The sequence below is a fragment of the Fusarium vanettenii genome (genome assembly GCF_000151355.1).
Source record: "Fusarium vanettenii 77-13-4 chromosome 3 genomic scaffold NECHAsca_2_chr3_3_0, whole genome shotgun sequence".
Classification (NCBI taxonomy): Eukaryota; Fungi; Ascomycota; class Sordariomycetes; order Hypocreales; family Nectriaceae; genus Fusarium; species Fusarium vanettenii.
The window spans coordinates 1045909-1066986 of NW_003315880.1; the positions used below are offsets into that span (position 1 = coordinate 1045909).

The following is a 21078-nucleotide window of genomic DNA, read 5'->3' on the forward strand; positions in this document are numbered from 1 at the left end:
TCATCGGTCCCACTACTGCCGCAATTGACGCTCTTTTTCATCCTCTCGCTGACTGATGCTTTCGCAATTCCTGACTCCAACTGCGTTTTCCAGCTGGCTTACATAATAACCGCGCGACGGGGGAAACCAAAACGGCCGCTAGAGCCAGTGTACCCCAAACCAGGCAAGACAACCTAACCAATTGCCAGGCCCCAGACATGTGAGCGAAGCAGATGGAACCGTGTTGTTGTTCCCCCGGCCTAGGCTCAGTCCGGGTAAGCCGGGGTTTTTAATAGTGTGAGAGCCGGGAATTCACCGCGCGGCACCGAGCAGGTGAAAGCCGGAGAGCGGAGGGGGATGAGTGTGAAAGAGAGGGTCTGAATCATGCGAGGTGGAAGCACGTCGTTCGTTATTATGTGTGAGGGCGCCGCTAAAGCCTGTCTTTTACAATTTTTTCTCTTCTTAATCACTTGATTCTACAGTTGTTCCTCTTTCTCAATTCCATCCTCCTTCCACCGCTTTCGTTGTTGTCTTTTAGATCACGGGCCGAACCCCTCCCCTCAGTTGGAAAAAAAGTTCCCCGCCGCCCTCCGTCTCCGCCTCCGGAACCGAGCCCGCTCTTCCTCGTGTACTTGCCCATCGCAAAGCGTCGCATTGCTAGTCGCATTACTGCTACTCCTTCAAGCCGAGGTCGAAGAGTCACGCGTTGCTCTATCAGCCCTTGATCGCCAATTCCTATACCTCCGCGCTCAATTCCTTTTCCATCTACCACCCGTAACCCTCTCACATCCTTCATCATGCCTGCGACAATCGCCCAGAACCAATTCGACTCGATCCCCGACTCAATCGAGGCTTTCCGTATGCGACACTCTATTCCTCGATTCCCAAACCTTCTCTAACGTGTCTGCGCATAGGAAATGGCGAGTTCCTCGTCGTCCTCGACGACCCCTCCCGTGAAAACGAGGCAGATTTGATCATCGCCGCTCAAGACGTCACGACCGAGAAGATGGGCTTCCTCATCCGTCACTCTTCTGGCTACGTCTGCGCACCTCTCTCCCCAGCTCTCACCACCGCCCTCGACCTCCCGCAGATGGTCCCCAACAACCAGGACCCTCGTGGAACCGCCTACACCGTCTCCGTCGACTCGGCCGACCCCTCCGTGTCCACTGGCATCAGTGCCCGCGACCGCGCCCTCGCCTGCAGGACGCTCGCCGACCCCGCCGCCCGCCCAGAGAGCTTCCGCCGCCCGGGTCACATCCTCCCCCTCCGATCCCGTCCCGGTGGCGTTCGTCAGCGCCCAGGTCACACTGAGGCCGCCACCGAGTTCTGCCGCCTCGCCGGCAAGGTCCAGGCTGCCGCCATCTGCGAGATGGTTGACGATGGTGAGGAGGCACCTGGCCAGGCGATTCGTAACAACCACGGCATGCTGAGGGGAGAAGCCTGCATCGCCTTTGCCCGGAAGTGGGGGCTCAAGGTGTGCACTATCGCCGACCTGGTTGCCTACGTTGAGAAGACTGAGGGCAAGCTTGAAGCCAACGGGTCTGAAACCAACGGTAGCTGAGAGGGTTGATGAAGTTGTGGTTGTGGTTTGGAGCGAGGCATGGCGGATCATCCACCACCATATCTTTCCTAGTAACGCGGCATGTGGCGGCAGTCTTGCTTGATGGATGACGAAACGGCTTGGTTCATCTGTTGACATGTATTTTGCTATATCTGTTTCTTGATTCCATGGGGTATTTGGCATAGACCGGGGTTTGTTCTGGCGTCCAGAAAACAGTGGCAGTCAAAAGAGAAGGATGAGACAAATCAGAGGACGCCCTCACTCTTCCCCCTCCGTCTTTGCACTCCCAGCGTATTCCCCGCTCTTGTGTCTCTCAACCGGGTGTCATGTTAACTCAAAAGGCCTTGTATAGGATATCTATGTACGCTTATGTCATTCAACTCGGATTTATGTCTCATATCTCTGATATTAACCTCATGTCTTGGTCTCCAGGCGGTGGTATGTATGGTGACTTGTCAAGGCTTCTTGGTCCTACATGCGAGTTGTCTGCTTGCTCTCACATTGTGCCCAGAATAATTGGCCGCGAGGCCCATGTTTGATCTGTAATGCAGCAGCTCGCTCTTCCTCGGCGTGCAAGTCTGCTGCGGGTATCATTTCATCGTATCCTCATATCGCAAAGTCATTTACCCCATGACGCCGCCGTATTCTTTCCCTCTATTCCACATCCAAGACCGCACGACGATTTTTACACCCTCTCCTTTTTGGGCACTCTTCCTGGGACTGGCTGGTGGCCTCTAACCACAACATCCTCGTCCTCTTCGCCCTCATCATCGTCTTCGTCCATATCGTGCTGCTCCTGGGCCTGTCGGGCGCGCTTGATACGGCGTACCATGGCCTGGTCAAGGTAGAAGTCGTGGTCGAATCGTGACCGTGAGAAACGCTGTTTTAAGATTAGCAAGGCATTCAAGAGTGGGATAGATGAGGAGTGAACGAACCTCTGAGCAGCCCGTCTGTGGGCACTGAGCATCACCTCGCAGTGGCAAGTAGTCGAGCAAAGCGGCCTTCTCAAAAGTGTGCTTGCACTTGCGGTTGCTGTAAGGCTGTTTCATTGGCTGCAGAGTGAGCGGGCAGTTTATGCTAAGGACCTCGCGGGCCACAGCAATGTCATCATCGTCATCATCATCCGCCGCGCCAGGGGTCGTCGCGCGCATCACAGGTCGGCCATCGGGGCGGAACCAACGTGAGGCGTCTGGGAGCGGTGGCCCATCCTCGCCGGCCATGGCATCGTGCCAGAGCTTCTTGAAGCCGGCGTAGTCGTTGTTGAGGGCGTACCGCTGGTGCATGTTCATGGCTGTGTAATCCGCCTTCTTCTTGGCACGCATGTCCTTGAAGCGCTCCAGGACGCTCGGGGCGGCGAGGTCTTTACTATCGACATCGTCATCTGCTTCCTCAGCAGCTTCTGCATCATCATCACCCCGACGGGGACGGCGTTGGGATTGCGCTACATCGGCAGCAGCAGCGTTATACAAATCAGTGATGATGAGGCCTTCATCTTCCAGCTCGGCTTTGTAATCGATCACGGCACGGATGGCCTCCTCAAATTGATCGGTCAAGGTATTGACCTGCGTTTCGAGATCGGCAACATGGGCCTCGAGGCGCTCCTCATCAGGCGTCTTCTCATTGCCCTTCTCTCGCCTTTTCGCGCGCAAGGACTCAAGTCTATCACGCTGCTCCCTCAGCTGCTCATGCAGGTCGCCAATGCTAGAACCAAGAAGGCCAACGGAGTCACCGAGCTGCTGCTGATAGATGACGGTGGTGCGGGCGTGGGACAAGTCGTTTAGATCGCGGCGTGCAGCGTCCGAGAGGGGGCAAGAAGGCGGCTGGTATTCGGGCAAGGCCGTGGTCGTGGTCGCGGTCGCGGACGAGGAGACGCCGGAGCGATTGAGGAGCCTGCGGGACATGGCGATTGCGAATGGGAAGAGGTCGATTATGGGACGGTGTTGCAAAGAGTCAGCATCGTGGGCTTTCTTTGTCTTGCTTGGTCCTTGTCCCGCAGAGAATGCGCCAGAGAAGGGTGCGACGCGACACGGCAGCTCACACGTGTAAAGTGAACGCGGCCGAGAGTCGTGTCACGGGATCTAACGGCGAGTAGGCGATAACATCCAGAACTGGAACTTGGCATGCCACAGCGACAAAATTCGGAAAAATTCAAATCGAATGTGAATTGAAAGAATGCGAGGGGAGTTCTATGGATATTTTCATTTCCCATTCTTTGTTGAATTTCTGGTTAAACGGCTTGAATGTGCACTGAGTAAATAATGGACACAGGTCTTGAGATATTATACACCCAAAATGTCCCAATATTAATGTCCACCTCGCATGAGTTGGCCTCAAACTGTCGTGTCACGGGACCTCAAAGTCGATCATCCACCCATCCATCTCATGGCGGCACATCCCTGTTGCCACACGCCAGGGTCCAAACTCAAAACATAGTCGATTTGGATTTGGGTGAGAGGCGGACCTCCTTGTCAATCAGGGTCCATCCATTACTGGCCGAATCTGGTTTGCAACCGTCATCGATATCCCGGCACGTCTTGTCCGTGTCTGCCAGTTCATCAGCCTCCCTGGACAAGCCCCGACATGGCTTGCATCGTGATGGTGCTAGGATGAAAGCAGAGACATCCATGCTAGGCCTGTTTGCAGCAACTATCGATCGAGACAGTTTCAAGGGAAGAGTGAGCTGTCACGGGTCTGAAAACCCATCTCATCAGACCGATCTTTTCATCCCCACCGCACGGTCATCCTGTTTGCAGGCCTCATCGAATCATGGCATCACTGCTGACGCTGCTGGAGCCTGCCAAGCTAGAAATTGCCAGGCACGGCAACTGTCACTCCATCTCGATGCTCGGCCAGAGCGCACCAACGGTGAGGAACTTTGTTTCATGCATGGCCCCATCGGTGATAGAGGACCCATTTCCTTGAAACTTCCGATGCCTCTGATGGGTCAGGATGGCGGCGTGATCGCGGGACCAAAGACTTGGGTCCACGCATCGATGGCCCGGCAAGCCATCGCCCCAAAACACCATCAAACTTGTCTCGATTGAACCTTGGTGCATCGGCTACAGCATCAGCCGTACGCATGTCGGGCGAGGCGGTAACTGAGTCCGGACTGACTGCAATTTCGTCTCAGCAGTCCGTTCCTGCAGGACTGCTCTCTCCCTTGGAAGCAGTTTCGAGTCGTCAACATGATGGTATTGCCATCCTGAGCAGTTGCACCACTAACCACTCGCGTTGAGCTCTCCTTTCGGCCAAGCGTCTTTATTTCTGCTGTGAACTGGCAAGACATAGATTCAAGTGTTTCGATCGTGAGAACCCAGCCACCTGGCAACGGCTGAGAGAAGGCAGCATGTTGCCAAACCCCGATTAGAGCTATAATTTGTCGATGACACGATCAGAGGTACAACCTCGATGCACCGATCTACGGCCAAAGCCACATGTACCTCTGAATCTCTCGATTGGACCTAGACTAGTCCGCCAATCCGGCGTGTCGGCGCCAAGCGCAGTGGGGCTCACCGATGATCCCGATCCCGGGCCCGGAGGCTGTGGCCGGCGATCTGACCAAGTGTTCGGGGGAGCAGGAGATCGAGTTTTCCCCCTACCCATCTTGCATTTCTACACACCCCAGTTCTGCGGTCTAGACTCGCCCTCTCGTGTCTACCGCCTGGTCTAAACAGCGCATACCCTCTTATTAGCTGTGTTATTACCATTTAGCGACAGCGAAAACCATTCCAGTAATGGGGCAAGAACTCACCATCAAGCTGCATCATGTCAGTCTCCTCTCCCCAGGATCCAATAAATCAACTAATCCTTCGTCCTGCAGCGATACCCAGGATCCAATGCCCAGAAACATCAGCATGACAAGAAACGTTGCTGTCTAAGCCCACTGCACTCATCTTTCGCCACACCCCCCTTCCTCACCTAAGGGTCCCCTCTCTTGTGTCGATGTCTCTCAGCTGCAAGTTTGGCTCTTTTCTGCGCACTTGACACGCCCTGGGGATAATATCAAGCCGGCATCCTAGACGTGTCGTTGCTTACCTGGCTGATTATGCGCCTATGCACCTCTCTCCTCTGATCCTCATCCGTCCTCTCGCATCTCGCCTTTACGACTTGTCCCAATCCAACCCTGCCTTCCGCCTCATACGGATCCTACTGCTACCTTTGCTCGTCACACCTACTGCTTCGTCCTACAAGACGAGGAATATCGACTTATATATCACCTCAGTCCAGTTCTAGTCCAACTCGCAATGGCAGCCTCAATGCACGCTTTGTCGCCCTCACTAGCTCGGAACATTTCTTCTTCACGGCAATCCTCCCCTCGTCAGTCCGCCATGGCGCCCAGGGCGCCGCCAACCATGAATCCATGGGAGATCAACGCCCTCAACGTGAGTATCTTGTCAAGTTGACTTTGAACGAACAGCGCACTGACTTGACCGACAGTATGAGTTTCCCGAACAGGGCTCCTTAAACCCCGATGGCACCGTGGTAGCATCAGCTACCACCTGGCGTCAAGTTCAAGATCCCGTCATATACCCTGGTCTCTATGCTCCCAGCGGGATTGATATTATGACGGTCTTGGTGAGTTTTGTTTCTCGGTGACAGTTTCAGCTACTAACTGTCCCAGCTCAAAATCGTCGGCCGGCCAAACCCTCAGGTCGACCTCGGTCCCGTCGACTGTTCTGTCGCCCTTGTCGTCTGTGACATGCTCCAGGCCGACGCTCCCATCATCTACATCTCCGAATCCTTCTCCGAGCTTACCGGCTACTCTTCCCATGAGGTGATGGGCCGCAACTGTCGCTTCCTGCAATCCCCTCCAGGAGGTCAGCGAGCTTCTAAGAGGAGCTCTGACAAGTCTGCCATCCGTCGCATGCGTCAGGCCGTGTTCTCCAGACAGGAGATTCAGCTGCCCGTGACCAACTACAAGAAGCACGGTCAGCCCTTCAAGAACCTCTTGTCCATCATCCCAGTTCCGGTGGATAACAGCGGTGCTCAATACTGCGTTGGTTTCCTTTGTGAGACCGATTAAAATCTTAAAGGACAACAAATCGACGCGAAGCATTCTGAATGCCCTCGTCTGATCCGATACCATGTTCCACATTGGATAGTGGCTCCGCAACACCACACCAGGAGCCCAACCTTATCACCAAACACAACAACCTTTGGCTATTACGTACACGCAAATGTTTGATTTCACTACTTTTTACAGATCGGTTTTCTACTCATCTCTCAACATTACTCAAAGAAGCCCTCGGCGTCAGGATTTACTTATACGGTCTCGGTACTTCGCTGCTCTCAGGCTTTACGAATACATACGATACCCCTTGCATTGACAACCATTTCTCTTTTTACCATGTACGACATTCAGACCAGATCATATCAATGGAAGCACTCTAAGGTGTTCGGGTCATTATTTTGTAGAGGGCGGAACCTCGTTTCTTTTTTCACTTCGGCTGAGAGCTCGGTTATTTCTCTTTTTGATTCTCTTATCATACTTTGATGATTCACGCCCACGAAATACACGAATTTAGATCTTGGCAGCAGACGGGGCTCGGATGACGAAACATTTTGGGAGTCACTACTACGTGGGCATGGGCGAAAAGGGAATGATTTACACTAGATGCCGCCCTTGGGCGCAGGAATAATTCGGGCGTTTTGGGCAAAACTTTCAGGTTTCTTGGAGATGTACGAGGGGGTCTTGTGACTCTACTCGCGGTTCGTGGCGATTCACAGGCGAGAATGAACAAGGGGAGGATATTGTTGGGGGGATTGGAGATGGAGCCAAGGACGAGCGATGGAACTGCAGATGCATGGCTTGCTGTATCATCACAAGGATCTGACAGAAAAATCAGACTCTATTTGGCGAGCAGGATTTCATCGAAAGCTTTCAACTTGGTCAAATTTCACTCCAATTTAAACCCCACTGCGCGCAATTAGCCATGGGTTGACGCTGCATCAGGCAGTGGGCAGCCTCTCGATCCTCACGACTCCCTGTCAGCCATCGCGATCGCCAGGGTCTGGGATGTAACGGCGTCACCAAGGAACCGGTCAAGGCCCAGCTTTGTTACATGTCGTCTGCATTTGATGAGTTGGCTGTTGGTCAGACAGCCATACATACATCCATTAGGTAGTAGGCTCCCTCCCAGTTCCCAAGAGTCGGTACACCGGGGCGGGCCAGGTACAGCAGCACCCGACTGGTCACGGCTCTGGGGAGACTCAGCGGGCCGTTTACACATTGCTTTGTGCCGATGTCATCCGCCGGCTCGGGTCCGGATGACTCGGCCGGCCGGCTGGAGGACCGGTGAGCATTCTCTTGCTCTCACTGCAAAGCTACGATGACAACAGTAATGGAATGGACAGAAGACTGTTTGAGTTCACCTTCCAGTGGCATCTCTCATTCATCATGTTAGTGTGTTGGTGCAATATTCGCCGTAACGGAGCAGCTCTTGAGAGGAGTTGGTTACTGTCCCTTGTCTCGTTTGTTATGCATGGGTACGCCTCGACATGTCACATTCTCAATATGCACGAGAGCAAACAAGATATGAGCGGGGACCTGACATCAGGTCCTCCTTTTTTATTTTCTTATGTTTTTGTGCTTTTATTCCTCCTAGGGGGGGTTTTCGTACCATCTCCAATGGTCTGCCAACCCAAAACATATGCAAGAGAGACATAAGAAGCGCACAATATAAAAAAGAGCAAAACATAGGAAAGGGACGCAAAGTTGATTGGCGTCTTGACAACACTCCTAAGTCGCCTCCTTAGTTGATAAGATGATGTAGTGCGAACTGCCGGTGGTTGTTGAATGGCCTGCTTTCGCCTACTAGGTGAAGTCGGGGAAATCCAGACCAGGTAGGGATACCATTTAAGCAGAGGTATCATTATGGCTAGTTCGGCCAAATAATTTCCTTCAAAAGTGCCATGTCGAAACATAGTCGACAAAAGCCACCCTTCGAGATGTCGTCATGTTCCCTGTGTTTGAGAAGGGCGAGGAAGTCTTGGTCACCATTGACGTCCATGAACAAATGTCCACGGACAACAACTGGCTGCGTGTGGGGTTGGTCTTCTGCCATGGTATCAACACTGGTCTCCATTGTTGGGGACGACGAAGTAGGTACTCACCCTCATCAACTAGCTGCTCAGGGGTTTGCTCTTCTGCCATGGTATCAGCACTACTCTATATTGTCAGGGATAGCGAAGTATGTACTCACCCTTATTCACTGACTTACAGAAGGTCGCCCTCTGGTTAGAAGGAAGCCTCACATCATAGGGCAGCTGTCTGTGAGGAACCGGAGTCCAGACATCGGCTGTCATATGGGACGCTTCGTTCGGATCACTACTGCTAGGATGTCTAATCGTGACCTGTGTCGTGTAGTCGGTACGGAGTCTGTCTGTTGGCTGCGGCCCTTCTACAATAGACCTCCTTTTATTCTCAAGGCGCCGAATGAGAAGTAAATCGTGTCGACGGGCACAGTCTTCGATGATCCCCACCTTCTTGCTGCCAGGGACGATCTTGACTAGAGCTTCTGTCAATGTCTCATCATGCTCTCGACCGATAGTTGTGTAGAGACCTCCGCTGTTGGTGTTGGCATTGGAGCTTGGACCTGTCTGGGGCACCGAGGTTGCATAATGCGTGCTGTTGGGTACTGAAGCCGCCATGTCTATCCGGGATGAGCGTGACGGTTGCAGTGCGGTTGACGTGGGATCCTCTTCAGGGGCAGTGGGAGCCTCTCTGCGCAACGGAGCGATCTGGCGTCGCTTCTGTCTTTCGCGGCTATTCTCGAGCCCGTCAGGGTCGTAGTCTCGGGGACGTCTACCCATGTGAGAAAGGGTGAGTCGCTGGTAGAGACAGGAGGTGACGGACCTAGGTAATTGGATCGAGGGCCTTGTAGATAGATGGCGACGCTACGTTGAGCTGTCGTCGAGTAGAGTAACTTGGTGGGATCCAGGCAAGTTGTATAGGGGGCCGTAGATGCTTCGAATGGAGGAGTATCCGGTGCTTGATCAAGGACAAGGTCGGTTTGGGCCCAGGCATAGAGACAAGCGTTGACAGATTGCAGTGTAGGAAGGCTGTCTGCTGCAGAATCCCTAGCCCGCACAAGACCTGGTCTGGGGAGAGAGCAAGGGCAGAGACAGCCTAAAGGAGATGGCTTATACAGGCTTGTCCGTGGGTTGGGTGAGGTCGAGTGGTGTGTTTTGAGAACACCAACCCCCTTCACGTAGCCTGGGATTGAGGTTGAGCAGTTGACCAGAGAGAGAGGGAACGAGCTTTCCGGTCTCCGAGGGGAAGTCGAAGTGCAGAGAAAATAAGTAGGAATGGCACACCACTGAATGCAAGCCGGGTCATGGCGAAGTGCGAGGCGGCAGCAAGGCATCTTGTCGCCTCGAATGCAAAAATGAGTTGACAAGAAGGGCTTTGCTATGTATTGAGGCTCAGTTTCCAACCCTGGAAGACCATTGGAGCAAGTAGCTTGGGCACGGAAGTAGTCCAGCGGTCAGCGTACAAGATTTCGGGGTCGGGATGGCCCAGGATCTGCTGTCGACAGCGTCATTGGGTGATAAAATATGGATGTCAACAATGGCTATGGACTCACTGACCAGGGGAGGAAAGAGACGTCAGGCAGACATTTCCATCTTCCTGTCATCGTTTGCCGTGTCTCCTCCAGGAGAGGGGGAGGAGCAAGCTCGTGAGGCTCAAGTCAGAATGGTCCAATCAGAGTCAGTCCTCGGCAGGGCCAGTCAACGGCAGGGTCGATAGCGAAGTGTAATAACAAGGCATTGTTCGGTCCTTGGGCATTGGATCGAGCCTTGGGCTTCAAGGCGACTGCGTCAGTAGTCCGGAGGGAGAGTGGAGGTGCGAGGGGAAGGAGAGGACGCTGTCTGGCTAGCTTCCAAAGTCAGAGGATACACTCTGAGCCGTGGGCGTTTCTCTGTGACTGTAGAAGTCAGGTAGAAGAGGTAGAAGAGGGAGAGTCATATTAACAGACTCGGCTGGGTATTCTACTCTTTCAATCAGGCCCCCCGCTTCACGTTCAGCGAGCTACCGGCGCTTCCCACGGCCCGTCCCTCGTCACTCGGACATCCGACCCGGACTGAGCTGCAAGGCGCCCGGAAAGTGGCCAGACCGACTCCCCGAAGAAAGGAAGGTCGTGTGTGTGTGTGTGTGAGTGGGTTTTACCAAGCCACCAACACAGTGACGGCCTGAGACGTGGTGGGGGAGAGAAGAGAGTCCAGGAGCTCGGATGTCTCTCAGCATCAACATCCATTCAGATGATGGTTATTGATTGATGGGAAAGTCGACAATTCCAGCGTTGATCCCTGCTCTCTGAGACTCTATGGGAGTAAATGGCGCTGCGAGTGCCGTCCGAGACAAGCGCCAGCCTGATCACCAAAGACACCCACCAGTTTTTTTGCCTGCGTTACATTGGCTTGTGTGTCCTGTAAGGAGGGCCCAATTCGTGACCTCCTCTACGTAACTAGATACATAGCCGAGGCGGCCCCCCTCTGTTGCTTTTCGTGGTGTCTTCATAGGGGCGCTTCCATCATCGACTGCGGTTTAATTCCGAGAGAAGCGACAGCGAGCGGGTTCAGCGGGATGGTGAGGAGATGGAGGGTGAGGGATTTTGTTATATAACATGGTGTCTTTGAGTGTGTGCTTGCTGGTGGAAGTGACTATATAAAGGATGAGCTATTCGCAAAGGTTTTGCGCGTCTATCATGAACCAAAAAAAGGGGGGCCTTTCCAAAGCGCATCCCCTTGGTGCGCTGCAACATTTGACCGGGCCAGCGTCTACTTCCGCAGTCTGGCTGACCTTCTTCGGCCGAGGTCGGTTTCAGCCTCGTTTGCCACCTCACTCTTTGCGATACTCCCGTCCTTGTCACTCTTCACCGCCATGCCGCGCTTCTTCTTCTTCGCGGGTGGTGCGCGCACCTCCTCGTCGGAATCCGCCGGCTTCTTTCGCGGCTTCTTGGGCTCCTCGAAGTACGGGCTTGCGTCGACCGGCTCCTCCTTGATGCCAGCGGGGGTGCGTCCCGTCTTCTTCTGCACACCAGGCGCGTAGCAACTGGTCCGCCCACCAACAGTGATGAAGGCGAGCTTCTCACCGTTGGGCAGCTTGGTGGCTGTACCCTTGGACCCCTTACCCCATCGGTAGTTGAAGAGCCAGTGCTCGGGAAATTCGTCTGAATCGCCGAGCTTATCGACGGCCGTCTGGCAAACGTAGCGAATCATTTTGTAGAGCGTAGTGACCTGCGAGTCATCAAACTCGTCGCAGTACTGCTCGGGGTGAAGCTTGGCTTGGTAGAGGGTCTCATCCGCGACCCAGTTTCCGATGCCGCTGATCATGGCTTGATCCAGGAGCAGGGCTTTGATGGGGACGTGGCGTGCGCGCATCTTACCTCGGAGGTAGTCCTCGGTGAAGCGATCGAGGTCTACCACCGGGTCAGGGCCGTTCTCAACGAGGGGGGAGTACTTTCTGATCTGATCACCAGGGCAGTCAACCAGCCGCACACGACCAAATCGACGGGCATCTGTGAAAGCGACCTCAACTCCAGGGGAGCCCTCGGTCTTGAACTGGAACTTCCAGAACTTGGGCGGCCACTGCTCGAGCTCGCTGTCCTTCATCTTCTTGTAGTAGTTTGTGTATGCCGTCTTCTCATCCTTGATGTGCATCCACCCTAGACCAGTTAGCAAATGTGCAGCCACGTTAAAACTGAGTATTTACCTGTCATTCCAAAGTGCATCACCAAGTGCGGGGGTTTTTCCAAAGTGATCCTGATCACGGGTGAGTTGTTGGTGTTGCACAGGGTAGCTATTGGCTCAACTCAACTCACCAGAAGTATTTCCCCTGGCTCCCTGCGGAAACGATCTGAAGATGTCAACTCCAAAGCTGCCGATTATTGGCTGAAAGTGACATACCTCCTTCCCTTCGAGAGCGGCCTCAACCTCTTCGCCACTCGTACCAACCTTGCCAAAGACATTCTTGTCGCCTATGGCTGAAGCGGATACAATGCGCTTCCCCACAACGTGAAGACGAAGAAAGTGGACAATGCGCGCGACTGGGCGATTTTAGCAACTGATTAGCTGCAACGATGGATCTCAAACCAACCTTCGGCAATCTCGGGCATCTTGGAAGATAGACAAATTTTAGTTTACGAGTGTTATAACTTGATACAAGCACCAGGCGCGATTCGTAGCGTCACTGACCTAAGCTGAACGCGAAGGGCGTACAGGCAACGCGATATCACGTGATGTACATGGGTGAATAGAGCAGCCTTCACTCCAGGCTTGACATGTGACTACATAATCAATTGCGTACTCCTTACCCCGTAACTGATAAATATTCGTAACAGAAACTGGCCAAATCCACCTTTGAAAATTACTCTTATTTGGCGAGGCTGGTTTGGACGGGCTCAATCTCTTCTTTGCGCCGAGAAGTGGACCAGTTGACGGTGGCCGGGAGATCGGGCGGAGAAACGTAAAGCCGGCAACTCCACTCTTGGTGCATTTTGTTCAACTTTTTTCTCGCGAAATCTTTCAACTTCTCACAAGCTTTCCATCTTCAACAACACAATCAAGAAGCAGAGGTATGTTTTGAATGCGCAGTGCGTCGCGCTGCCTTTTCCCTTCCTTCCTGATGACAACCTACACCGCAAACTAGAGTCTTTGACCTAAATGGAATGAAACCTCTTTTTTTACACGTCAGTCTGAAAGACTACGATTACGCACACGTTTTCGCATCGGCGTGCTTTGGACTCGTGCTGACTGCTTTACAGACCTCTCATCACCAAGCGGTGGATCATTGCGAGGATGCTCGATCTTCTCCCAGCGCCCAACATGGGCTGAAATGGTACGTTTGAACCTCGCTCGCACACAACCACACACCCCTTCTCGTGATGATCATTTCTTTTACAATATACGCTGGAAATTACCGGCTGAGATCAAACTTTGACGATATAAAATGGCTATTTCTGATGGACACCTTAACTCTCTACCTTTGTTGCTTTGCACTTGGTGGCTCATGCTAACATGATTGAAGATTTTTCTAGCAAGGTATGCGACATCTCTCCTCGACCCGTCCCCCGACTTGTATGATGAAGCGGCACTGGGCTCCGAACATACCACATGAGCACGAAAAGCCACTTTGCGGCAGGCCTAGAAAACCTCGCCCACTGACTAGACACGCTCGTTCATCACTTGCTGGATAACGTTGGACTTCTGAGGCTAACATGCCTCGAGTGCTAGCATTTCCACATCTTCTCCCACCGGATCCTCCTTCGGGGATGACATACCTAGACTGTAAGTATCTGCTGCACATCTTGACACCTTGCCCATATGATGATTCTAGATGACGAGTCTTATCCGGGTTTCCGATGCAGACACCATCTTACTTTACCATTCATGCATTACCTGATCCGCATTCCTCATACATACTCTTGTTGAAGCCAATTGGTGATCTTGGCTAACATACGAATCAGTTACCTACAATGTGAGTTGCAACCAGACGCCAGCCGTCTTCCAGATCATCATCTCCCTGATGAATCCAAATGAAAACGACAAGCATATGTCCGAGCTCACGCTACGACGACAAATCATTTATCGCCTGATTGAGATGCTTGATGTCAACATTGTTGCAGTCCTTTCAACAGCAGCAGCTGACATGTTGAAAGCGTTTTTGACTGTAAACACTCTTGGCTGTTTGCGATGCAGATCATCAAGGTTAGTCACTTTTCTCTTTTCCTCGACCATCTCTCCTTCAAATGATGTTACAATTATCACGACGGTCAACGTAGCCATATTGCTTTGACGATAACGCCTGTGACAAGGCACCTTTACCCTGAAAATCCCTTTACATAACCTGCTTATGTCTTCACATGGTTGTTGCGACGTGTCGCTAACATATTCGAAAGGTTGATTCCAATTTGGTAGTCTATGACTAGCTCACTCCATCTGCTCTGTCAAGTGACAGATCTCTGGTCACTGTCCGACAAGGACTTCCTTTGCTCATAGGAACATGTTCCCGTGTTGAACCCATTGGTGTCAATGTGCGCCTTTGCCTTGGAATGTAAAAGAGCGTGTGATTTGAACGGTAAGTGTAGCTGAAGAGAATAAAGCTATATAATAATACAAACGTATCTGATCAATCTCGAGACCCGGAAGTGACTGCCCACAATGTTGCCCAAGCCTTGCCTATCTTTGCCTGACTGTGTGACTTTTGAAATGAGCGTGACCCAATGATGGGTGGAGTTTGTGTCTTGGAACACGGCTCCTCCCGTCTTCTAACCCAAAGGCCTTTTCTCTGATTTGTCCATCTCTTACCGAGTGTGTAAGTGGAGCTGGGCGACTGATGCTCAACACTCGTCACCCTGAGGCAACCCCTTGGAAGCTCACAGGGAGGTTCACCGAAGGTGGATGCAAGGCGCCGTGGCGCCCATGTCCTCTCACCATGGACAGGTTTGGAGCTCGTAGGCCCGATGTCATCTCATGGCGAGGAAACTCTGGCACGCACCGGTACGAAGACCCGCAGTACTCGTTCGAAGAGTGATTGCTGCTGATAAACGTCGAAGGAGGCGGCGGCAGCTGCAGCGATGGCCGTGGAACATGCCAGTGTGCAGGGTCGGTGTAGGTATAGTGAACGTTTCTACGAAGGACAAAGGACTCTTGTCAACTGGGAAGAGGCTCTTGGGGGTTTAGGGAGGGTACGCACGATTGCAGCACGCTCTGGGGAGGATGCGGTGCTGCGCTGGGATACATTGGCATGTCTCTCCAGCCCGTTCCCCCTCCTCCGCCGCTCTCGACCTTGATGCGTGGCTCAGGCAGAGTCGAAGACTGCAGCGCGGGTAGCTCAAAGAATGGAGGTGCCGCGTACCGAGGAGTCTGCTGGAGAGCCGGAAGGGGGAGCTGCTCTGGAGAACGCTGGCTAGCGCAGCTCGAAGCTGGAGAGGATCCAGTGTCAGACGTCTCTGAGGAACTGCTGAGAGCTGGGGGAGAACGCAGAGGAGACGGGAGGATGGGTCTCTTGAGGGACTGGCGACGACGTTGCTGGCGTTTCTTGCAGTTGTACTTGCCAATCTCCCAGGCGTCAAAGTGTTGCCGATAGGAACGGATGCTATTTGTTTGAGTGTGTTTGTCAGTTGGTTTTTTTCTCTGATGGTGGGGTTTATACAAATAGTAGAGAAACTTACGAAGCTTCAAAGTTGTACTTGGTCTTCATAATGCCCCGTACATCCTCGAGCGTCCTCCCCTCCTGGATGTACAGCTTGGTGATTGTCTGCCGGTGCTCAGTCCAAGGCTTCGCCATCATCTCTTGCCTTGCTAGATGAAAGACTTTGGTTTTAGGTTTTTGAGGAAGGGGAGGAGAAAAAAAAAAAGAGTGTTGTGTCAAGGGGAGTTTTCTCGAGTTGATTCTGTCTTTCTATCCTGGGACGATGACAGTCGAGGAGATGGTAGCAAAGTTGATGAGCATTGAGGTGCAGCGACGAGATGGAATGTTTCTTTCTTTTTCCCTTTTCTCTTTCTTTTACTCCTCCTTTTCTGTTTCCCTTTCCCCCTTTTTCTTGATTCCTTTTGGTTGGTGTTGTAGTGTTGTGTGGTAGTGCTGTTGTTCCTCACCACGAAAAAAAAAAGAAACCAGGGGAAGAGAAAGAAAAGGAGAACGGAAGAAGACTAAAACGAACAAGGATTGGGGGGTGTAGCCTATTGGGAGAAAAAGCTGATTTGTGTTTCCAAAATAAAAAAAGAACTCAGAGCCTTATCGAGTACTTAACAGTTTCCGCGCGTACTCTCAGAGCCTCGTTTTTTTTCGTTGCGAAGAGGGTGGCTTTCTAAGGCGGCTGCAGCAACGAGGCAGACCTACACAACAAGGAGGGTGACGGGATGCATACCTTGTCTTGTTTTTTTCTACCATCTTCTCTCTCGATTTTGACCATGTGCTTCCCCCCTTGTTCTGCATGAGCATATGTAGGACTTTTTTTTTTCTAAGATGCTTGATATAAGGCGGACTTGTGCACACACACACACACACACACACACACGCACACATTCACGGTCTGGAAGCAACACAGCAAAATAAGAATCAATGAGATTCCTTGTATCCAGATCCCCACCTCCCTATTTGTCACTGAAACTGCCCTTTCCCGGAGCCTGGGAGAGGGGGAAGAGAGAGCCAAGCCTATCGGTGGTGGGCAGTTCAGCCTCATCCTGCCGCCCAACGGAGTACCATCACACATTAACCGTCCTTCGTTTTCAATACCCGATATTCCCATTGAGTAACTTGGAGAGTAAAAAAAAAAAAAAAAGTGCGGTTTACATGGGGGAAGACGTGACATGATATAGATGTGCAAAAGAACTAGTGGGAAAAACTGCATCGATATAACAACGAACACCGATCGATGCCACGTCAAAAAAGTGAAAGAAACAACTCATCGATCATCGTCAGAGCCTCGTTTTGACAGTAAAGAAAAAACCCTGTTTCAGGAATGCCCGCCCAGCCAAGCTGTGCTGCCGCTGAGTTGGCTTGCCGCAAGGCGACCAGGGCGCGTGGACGGGTTTTCTTTTCAGGCTCTCACTTGCTCGCCCTGTTTTCTTTTCTTTTTCCTCTTCTTTTTTTGGTATCTCTTTAGAGAGCTGAAATGCACCATTGAACACGCGGTACGGCGTCTATTGTTGCGTTGTCGTCGTCGTCCTGTCTTTTTTTTGTCTCAGCCGCTGGCGAACCGTTTTCTGAGTCAATAGCCGAAAGATGACTTCCCATCACAAAAACCACATGGTGATTCATCTCAGGTACACGCAACGCAACGCAACGCAACGCACAGTCATACATGAAAAAGGGGGTGGGAAGAGAAAGCCTCACTTCTTGTTGTCTCCCCCCCTCATCTTGTGATGCTTGCTGCCTTCTTTCTCTTCCAGCGGCGGTTCGCCCAGAGCCTGATTCTCACTCACAACCGTGGGTGACCATCTTGTCTCCCCCGCAGCAGAAGCAGCAGCAGCAGAAGCAGAAGCAGGCTGGGTGACACGCATCCTATCCCATCACACCCCCACCCCCTGGACGAACCCATCCCCAATACCCTGAGATCGTCGCCCCGTTAATAGCTTCCCGTCTTTGGGTCAGCTTCTCCCAGTTCCCGTCTCCCCGGCCGTCACTTGGCGCAGCCACACCTGTTCATGATTTGACAACGTTCCCCTCCCCCCAGTCCTATCCGTCACTTGAATCTCGGTATGCGCATCAGCTCCTTCACCATGTTTGCTTGGCGGGAGCTAGAGCTTGACCGGGGAGCTCGGGGTGGCTTAGGCTCTAGCTTACCGCGAATGACAAGCTTACTCCCGAGACAAGAGAAAAGTAGCATGGGCTCCGGGTAATAGACACGTGAGGACTCACCTTGGTAGAGACAGATGAAGAGATATGATTTGCACAAATCTGAAATGGCGTCAACGAGACTGTAGCAAACGTTTCATTGGTAGGTAGGCTCAAAAACCCAGGTATAGGCCAACAACCTCATCAGACAACTCAACCAAACAGCAACCAACAACATCACCAATCACCATCCGTTTCGCTCAAGTCGACCATTAGGAGCATGGTTCCAGCCATTGTAAATCAACCTCAAGGCAACCGCCACGAGGTTCTCGAACTTCTCCTTTCCATCAACACCTTGACACACTGACGAAATCATCGCAATCCTCCCCGGCAACAAGTCCTGACGTGTCCTGTCGTTAGCCCTGCTTTGAGGGCTATCGTCAAATCGCAGCGCAAGATTCTGTTTGCCTATGTATGCATGGCTCTGGGTATAGATATCGCCGTTCGCACGCGGATGTGAGCAGCTGAGCGCACGCGCGGCATGCCATGGCATGGCTGTCACCCTTCGTTCGCCTCACTTCATTCATTAAGCTGCCTCTGCCTTCTTCTCACTCGTCGCGGCAGGGACCTCGCCGCCTACGACGCCCGCTTCCTGTGCCTTGTGCTCGCCCGCCGGGCTGATGGGGGACTGCAGCTTGTTGTCAAGCGGGTTGTCGTTGGCACCCTGAGGGTTGGGCGACGTGGGCGTGGAACCAACTGGGCTGGAACCGACACTCAGAGGAGCTGTCGACTTGCCAACATCTGAGAGAATCTGGAACCACTTCTGAGCATCGGCCGCCGTGTGCGCCTTGAATTGTAGCTCGGTGGAGCCAGTAAGCTTGCTGCTCATTGTCTTTGACTTATCCTTGCCCTTGACGCTGAACTTCTCGCCCTGGACCGTGCCGATGACTGCGTCAGGGAGATAGACAGACAGTTCGGGCTTGGGGTCCACGCGGTTGTTGTCCGAGTCTTTAAACTCATGCAGGAACTTGGAAGGCGTGACAACGTAGTAGCTAGTCGAGTAACCCCATGACAGCTTGTTGCGCGACTTGCGCTCCAGCGAGCCCTCGATCAGGGCACGAGTCGCCGTGTGGTCCATGTTGGGGAACTGGATAGCCTCGACAGATCGGGCTGGCTCGTTGGGGTTGACGAGGCGGTCAGCGCTGCGGTCCTTGAAAGCATTCCACTCAAACTCGGGGCCAACTCGCTGGATCGAGCCCAACATGTCGTTGTGAAGGGCATGCGTCTTCTCAGCCTGGCCACCTGCAAGTTGCACGAATGCCTCGAAAGCCTGCTGGACCACCTCGATAACATGAGACTCAAAGGTCGAGAAGTTGTTCTGGACGGCGAGAAGGTCGTTGCGGTGGTTGTTTTCGGTGATGACCTGAGCATTCAAGCGGTGCAGAACACCACGGTAGACAACATACGGGTCGTCATTGCTGTTGAGGTGACCACCAGCCGAGTCGAAAGCAGCAGCCTGCTGTCCGAGCAGCTCAATATGCTTCTGTGTTGTGTTACGGGCCTTCTCAACCTCCTTGGCGCCCTTTTCGGCACCGTGGGCCAGTTCCTTGGCCTTGTGCTTAATCTCCTTGTGCAGTCGCTCGAGAACGGGGAGGACAGAGCCCTTGATGCTCTTTTCGGTCTCGATGTTGGTGTTGATCATGGATTGGGTGTTGGAGCGCATATTCTCGAAGAAGCCGGCAATTCCGCCGAGGCTCTGGTCAAAGTGGTGGCCCTCCTTAAGGGGATTCGAGATGGTCTGTTGAGTAGCAAGTCAGTGACTCGGTTGCTGGGGGGCGTCTTTATCGGGGAGGAATGGGAATACCTTCAGCGCCTTCTCGTACTCTTTGGCGTGGTGGCCGTGAATCTTTTCCATTGCCTTCATGTACTCCTCGAGATAGCCAACAGCATGCTTCCAGGCCTGGAGTCGCTCTGCGAGCAGTCCCGCCGTCTATCCAGTAAAATATCAGCCCAGGTTCTTTTCCACAAGATCCGGATTCATTCCATGGCCGCTGCAAGCTTGCGCAAGTCATGCTGCGCGCGTCCTCGGTAAGGGGTAACCTACGGTTGAAGGGTCGACCTCGGGAATAGCATCGTCACTAAAGGCGCTCAATCCAGTGGTGGCCCTCGAGGGCAGGTTCGAAGTCGTCGGTGAAGCCATGATGGGCGAGTGTCGGTCGTTGTGTCGTTGTCGTTGAGAAAAGGACAATGTCGCAAAGTAGGAAACGTGTCGTTGAAATTGGACTTGTCTGTCGGGGAGCTTGGCAGACAGGGAACCTTTGGTAGGGAGAGGGGCCCAAGGTTTAAAGCAGATGAGAAGCGAAGAGGGGTATCACGGACGGTCAAGGGTTCAAGCTTCTTTTCTTCTTAGGTTGTGGGGGGCAAGTGGAGGGGTTTAAATCAATGCAGTTGTAAGTGAGGGGAGGCAGCCAACCCAAGAACAGGATCAGGGTCAAGAATGATGGCGGTTAATCTTGACGTCGTTGATGAGGATCGCCAGGAGGAGCTCGAGCTCGAGGGGTCAGTGGGTTGAGTTTTAGTGGCAGGTGCAGGTGGGGATGACGTTGTACCAGGTTCACAAGAGGGAAGGTGCAGGACGGCACGAGCTGAACCATCAAGTCGGTGAGGATGGGATGGGAATGGCTCGACTTTACGTTTGTCTGTTTCTTTTTGATTACACAACAATTCTATAGCTACACAAACATGCCGTCCCTCAGATCCTATGTCTTGATGCAATTCTTAAAGACTGTCCTCGCTTCATCGCTTCACGCAACACAAGCTGAACTTCACTCAGCTCCTCTACTCCCAGGTTCAGCTGTTCATGGATGGCGAATGATCTGAGGCCTGCATCACCTCCACTCTCTCGCTCCATCCCCTCCCAAGCACAAACAACTTCTATTGGAAATGAACGGAGCAAAAACAGCGTCGAAGCGCAAAATCAGGAAACATATCAATCACTCTCCTCCCAGTGACAGTCTCCCCCGTCATCGTTCGCCAGAAATATTCGAGCCTGGTCAACACCAGGCAATCATCACCAGACCCTCCTGTCCCAATGTCGTGACGTCAACCCCTCCTTTTCTCTCCAACAACCTGTGGTCCCTTGCACCGTGGCACGTCACGCTAGGCCTTACAGTGGTGCACCGTACCGCCGAGGTTGTGGACGTGCTAATTTAGTATCGAGACATGTGCGAGGCCAGAATCTTGGCTCGACATTTGG

The 21078-nt window shown here is 52.7% G+C and overlaps 6 protein-coding genes across 6 annotated transcripts; 2 read left to right on the forward strand and 4 right to left on the reverse strand.

Annotated features, from left to right (window-relative positions):
* The first annotated feature begins 448 nt into the window (after window positions 1–448).
* On the forward strand, window positions 449–1815 carry NECHADRAFT_67187 (uncharacterized protein). The gene is made up of 2 exons (XM_003052485.1): window positions 449–837; window positions 894–1815. The coding sequence occupies exons 1-2, from the start codon at window positions 777–779 to the stop codon at window positions 1538–1540; spliced, it is 708 nt and encodes a 235-aa protein (XP_003052531.1). The 5' UTR covers window positions 449–776; the 3' UTR covers window positions 1541–1815.
* A 262-nt stretch (window positions 1816–2077) lies between these two features.
* Window positions 2078–3441, reverse strand: NECHADRAFT_67189 (uncharacterized protein; the record flags this gene model as incomplete). The annotated part of the gene is made up of 2 exons (XM_003052981.1): window positions 2078–2420; window positions 2476–3441. The coding sequence occupies 2 exons, from the start codon at window positions 3439–3441 to the stop codon at window positions 2226–2228; spliced, it is 1161 nt and encodes a 386-aa protein (XP_003053027.1). The 3' UTR covers window positions 2078–2225.
* Window positions 3442–6055: 2614 nt separating this feature from the next.
* NECHADRAFT_36655 (uncharacterized protein) lies at window positions 6056–6563 on the forward strand (the record flags this gene model as incomplete). Its single annotated transcript, XM_003052486.1, has 2 exons — window positions 6056–6115; window positions 6162–6563. Coding segments are annotated over 2 exons (462 nt in total), but the record flags the coding sequence as incomplete, so codon positions are not given.
* Window positions 6564–11320: 4757 nt separating this feature from the next.
* On the reverse strand, window positions 11321–12657 carry NECHADRAFT_77625 (uncharacterized protein; the record flags this gene model as incomplete). The annotated part of the gene is made up of 5 exons (XM_003052982.1): window positions 11321–12207; window positions 12255–12304; window positions 12364–12398; window positions 12449–12588; window positions 12639–12657. The coding sequence occupies 5 exons, from the start codon at window positions 12655–12657 to the stop codon at window positions 11321–11323; spliced, it is 1131 nt and encodes a 376-aa protein (XP_003053028.1).
* A 2536-nt stretch (window positions 12658–15193) lies between these two features.
* On the reverse strand, window positions 15194–15830 carry NECHADRAFT_77626 (uncharacterized protein; the record flags this gene model as incomplete). Its single annotated transcript, XM_003052983.1, has 2 exons — window positions 15194–15638; window positions 15715–15830. The coding sequence occupies 2 exons, from the start codon at window positions 15828–15830 to the stop codon at window positions 15194–15196; spliced, it is 561 nt and encodes a 186-aa protein (XP_003053029.1).
* Window positions 15831–17362: 1532 nt separating this feature from the next.
* On the reverse strand, window positions 17363–20335 carry NECHADRAFT_99566 (uncharacterized protein). The gene is made up of 3 exons (XM_003052984.1): window positions 19927–20335; window positions 19687–19812; window positions 17363–19620 (listed from the first exon to the last, which is right to left on the reverse strand). The coding sequence occupies exons 1-3, from the start codon at window positions 20020–20022 to the stop codon at window positions 18409–18411; spliced, it is 1434 nt and encodes a 477-aa protein (XP_003053030.1). The 5' UTR covers window positions 20023–20335; the 3' UTR covers window positions 17363–18408.
* Between the last annotated feature and the right edge of the window lie 743 nt (window positions 20336–21078).

What these genes read in the sequence shown, in the direction of transcription:
- NECHADRAFT_99566 (XM_003052984.1), bottom strand. Translation starts at nt 20,022, where the DNA reads ATGGCTTCACCGACGACTTCGAACCTGCCCTCGAGGGCCACCACTGGA. An exon ending in CCGAGGTCGACCCTTCAACC is followed by an intron (nt 19,813 to 19,926) that starts GTAGGTTACCCC and finishes TTTACTGGATAG; the next exon opens with ACGGCGGGACTGCTCGCAGA. An exon ending in AGTACGAGAAGGCGCTGAAG is followed by an intron (nt 19,621 to 19,686) that starts GTATTCCCATTC and finishes GCTACTCAACAG; the next exon opens with ACCATCTCGAATCCCCTTAA.
- NECHADRAFT_67187 (XM_003052485.1), top strand. Translation starts at nt 777, where the DNA reads ATGCCTGCGACAATCGCCCAGAACCAATTCGACTCGATCCCCGACTCA. An exon ending in CGACTCAATCGAGGCTTTCC is followed by an intron (nt 838 to 893) that starts GTATGCGACACT and finishes GTCTGCGCATAG; the next exon opens with GAAATGGCGAGTTCCTCGTC.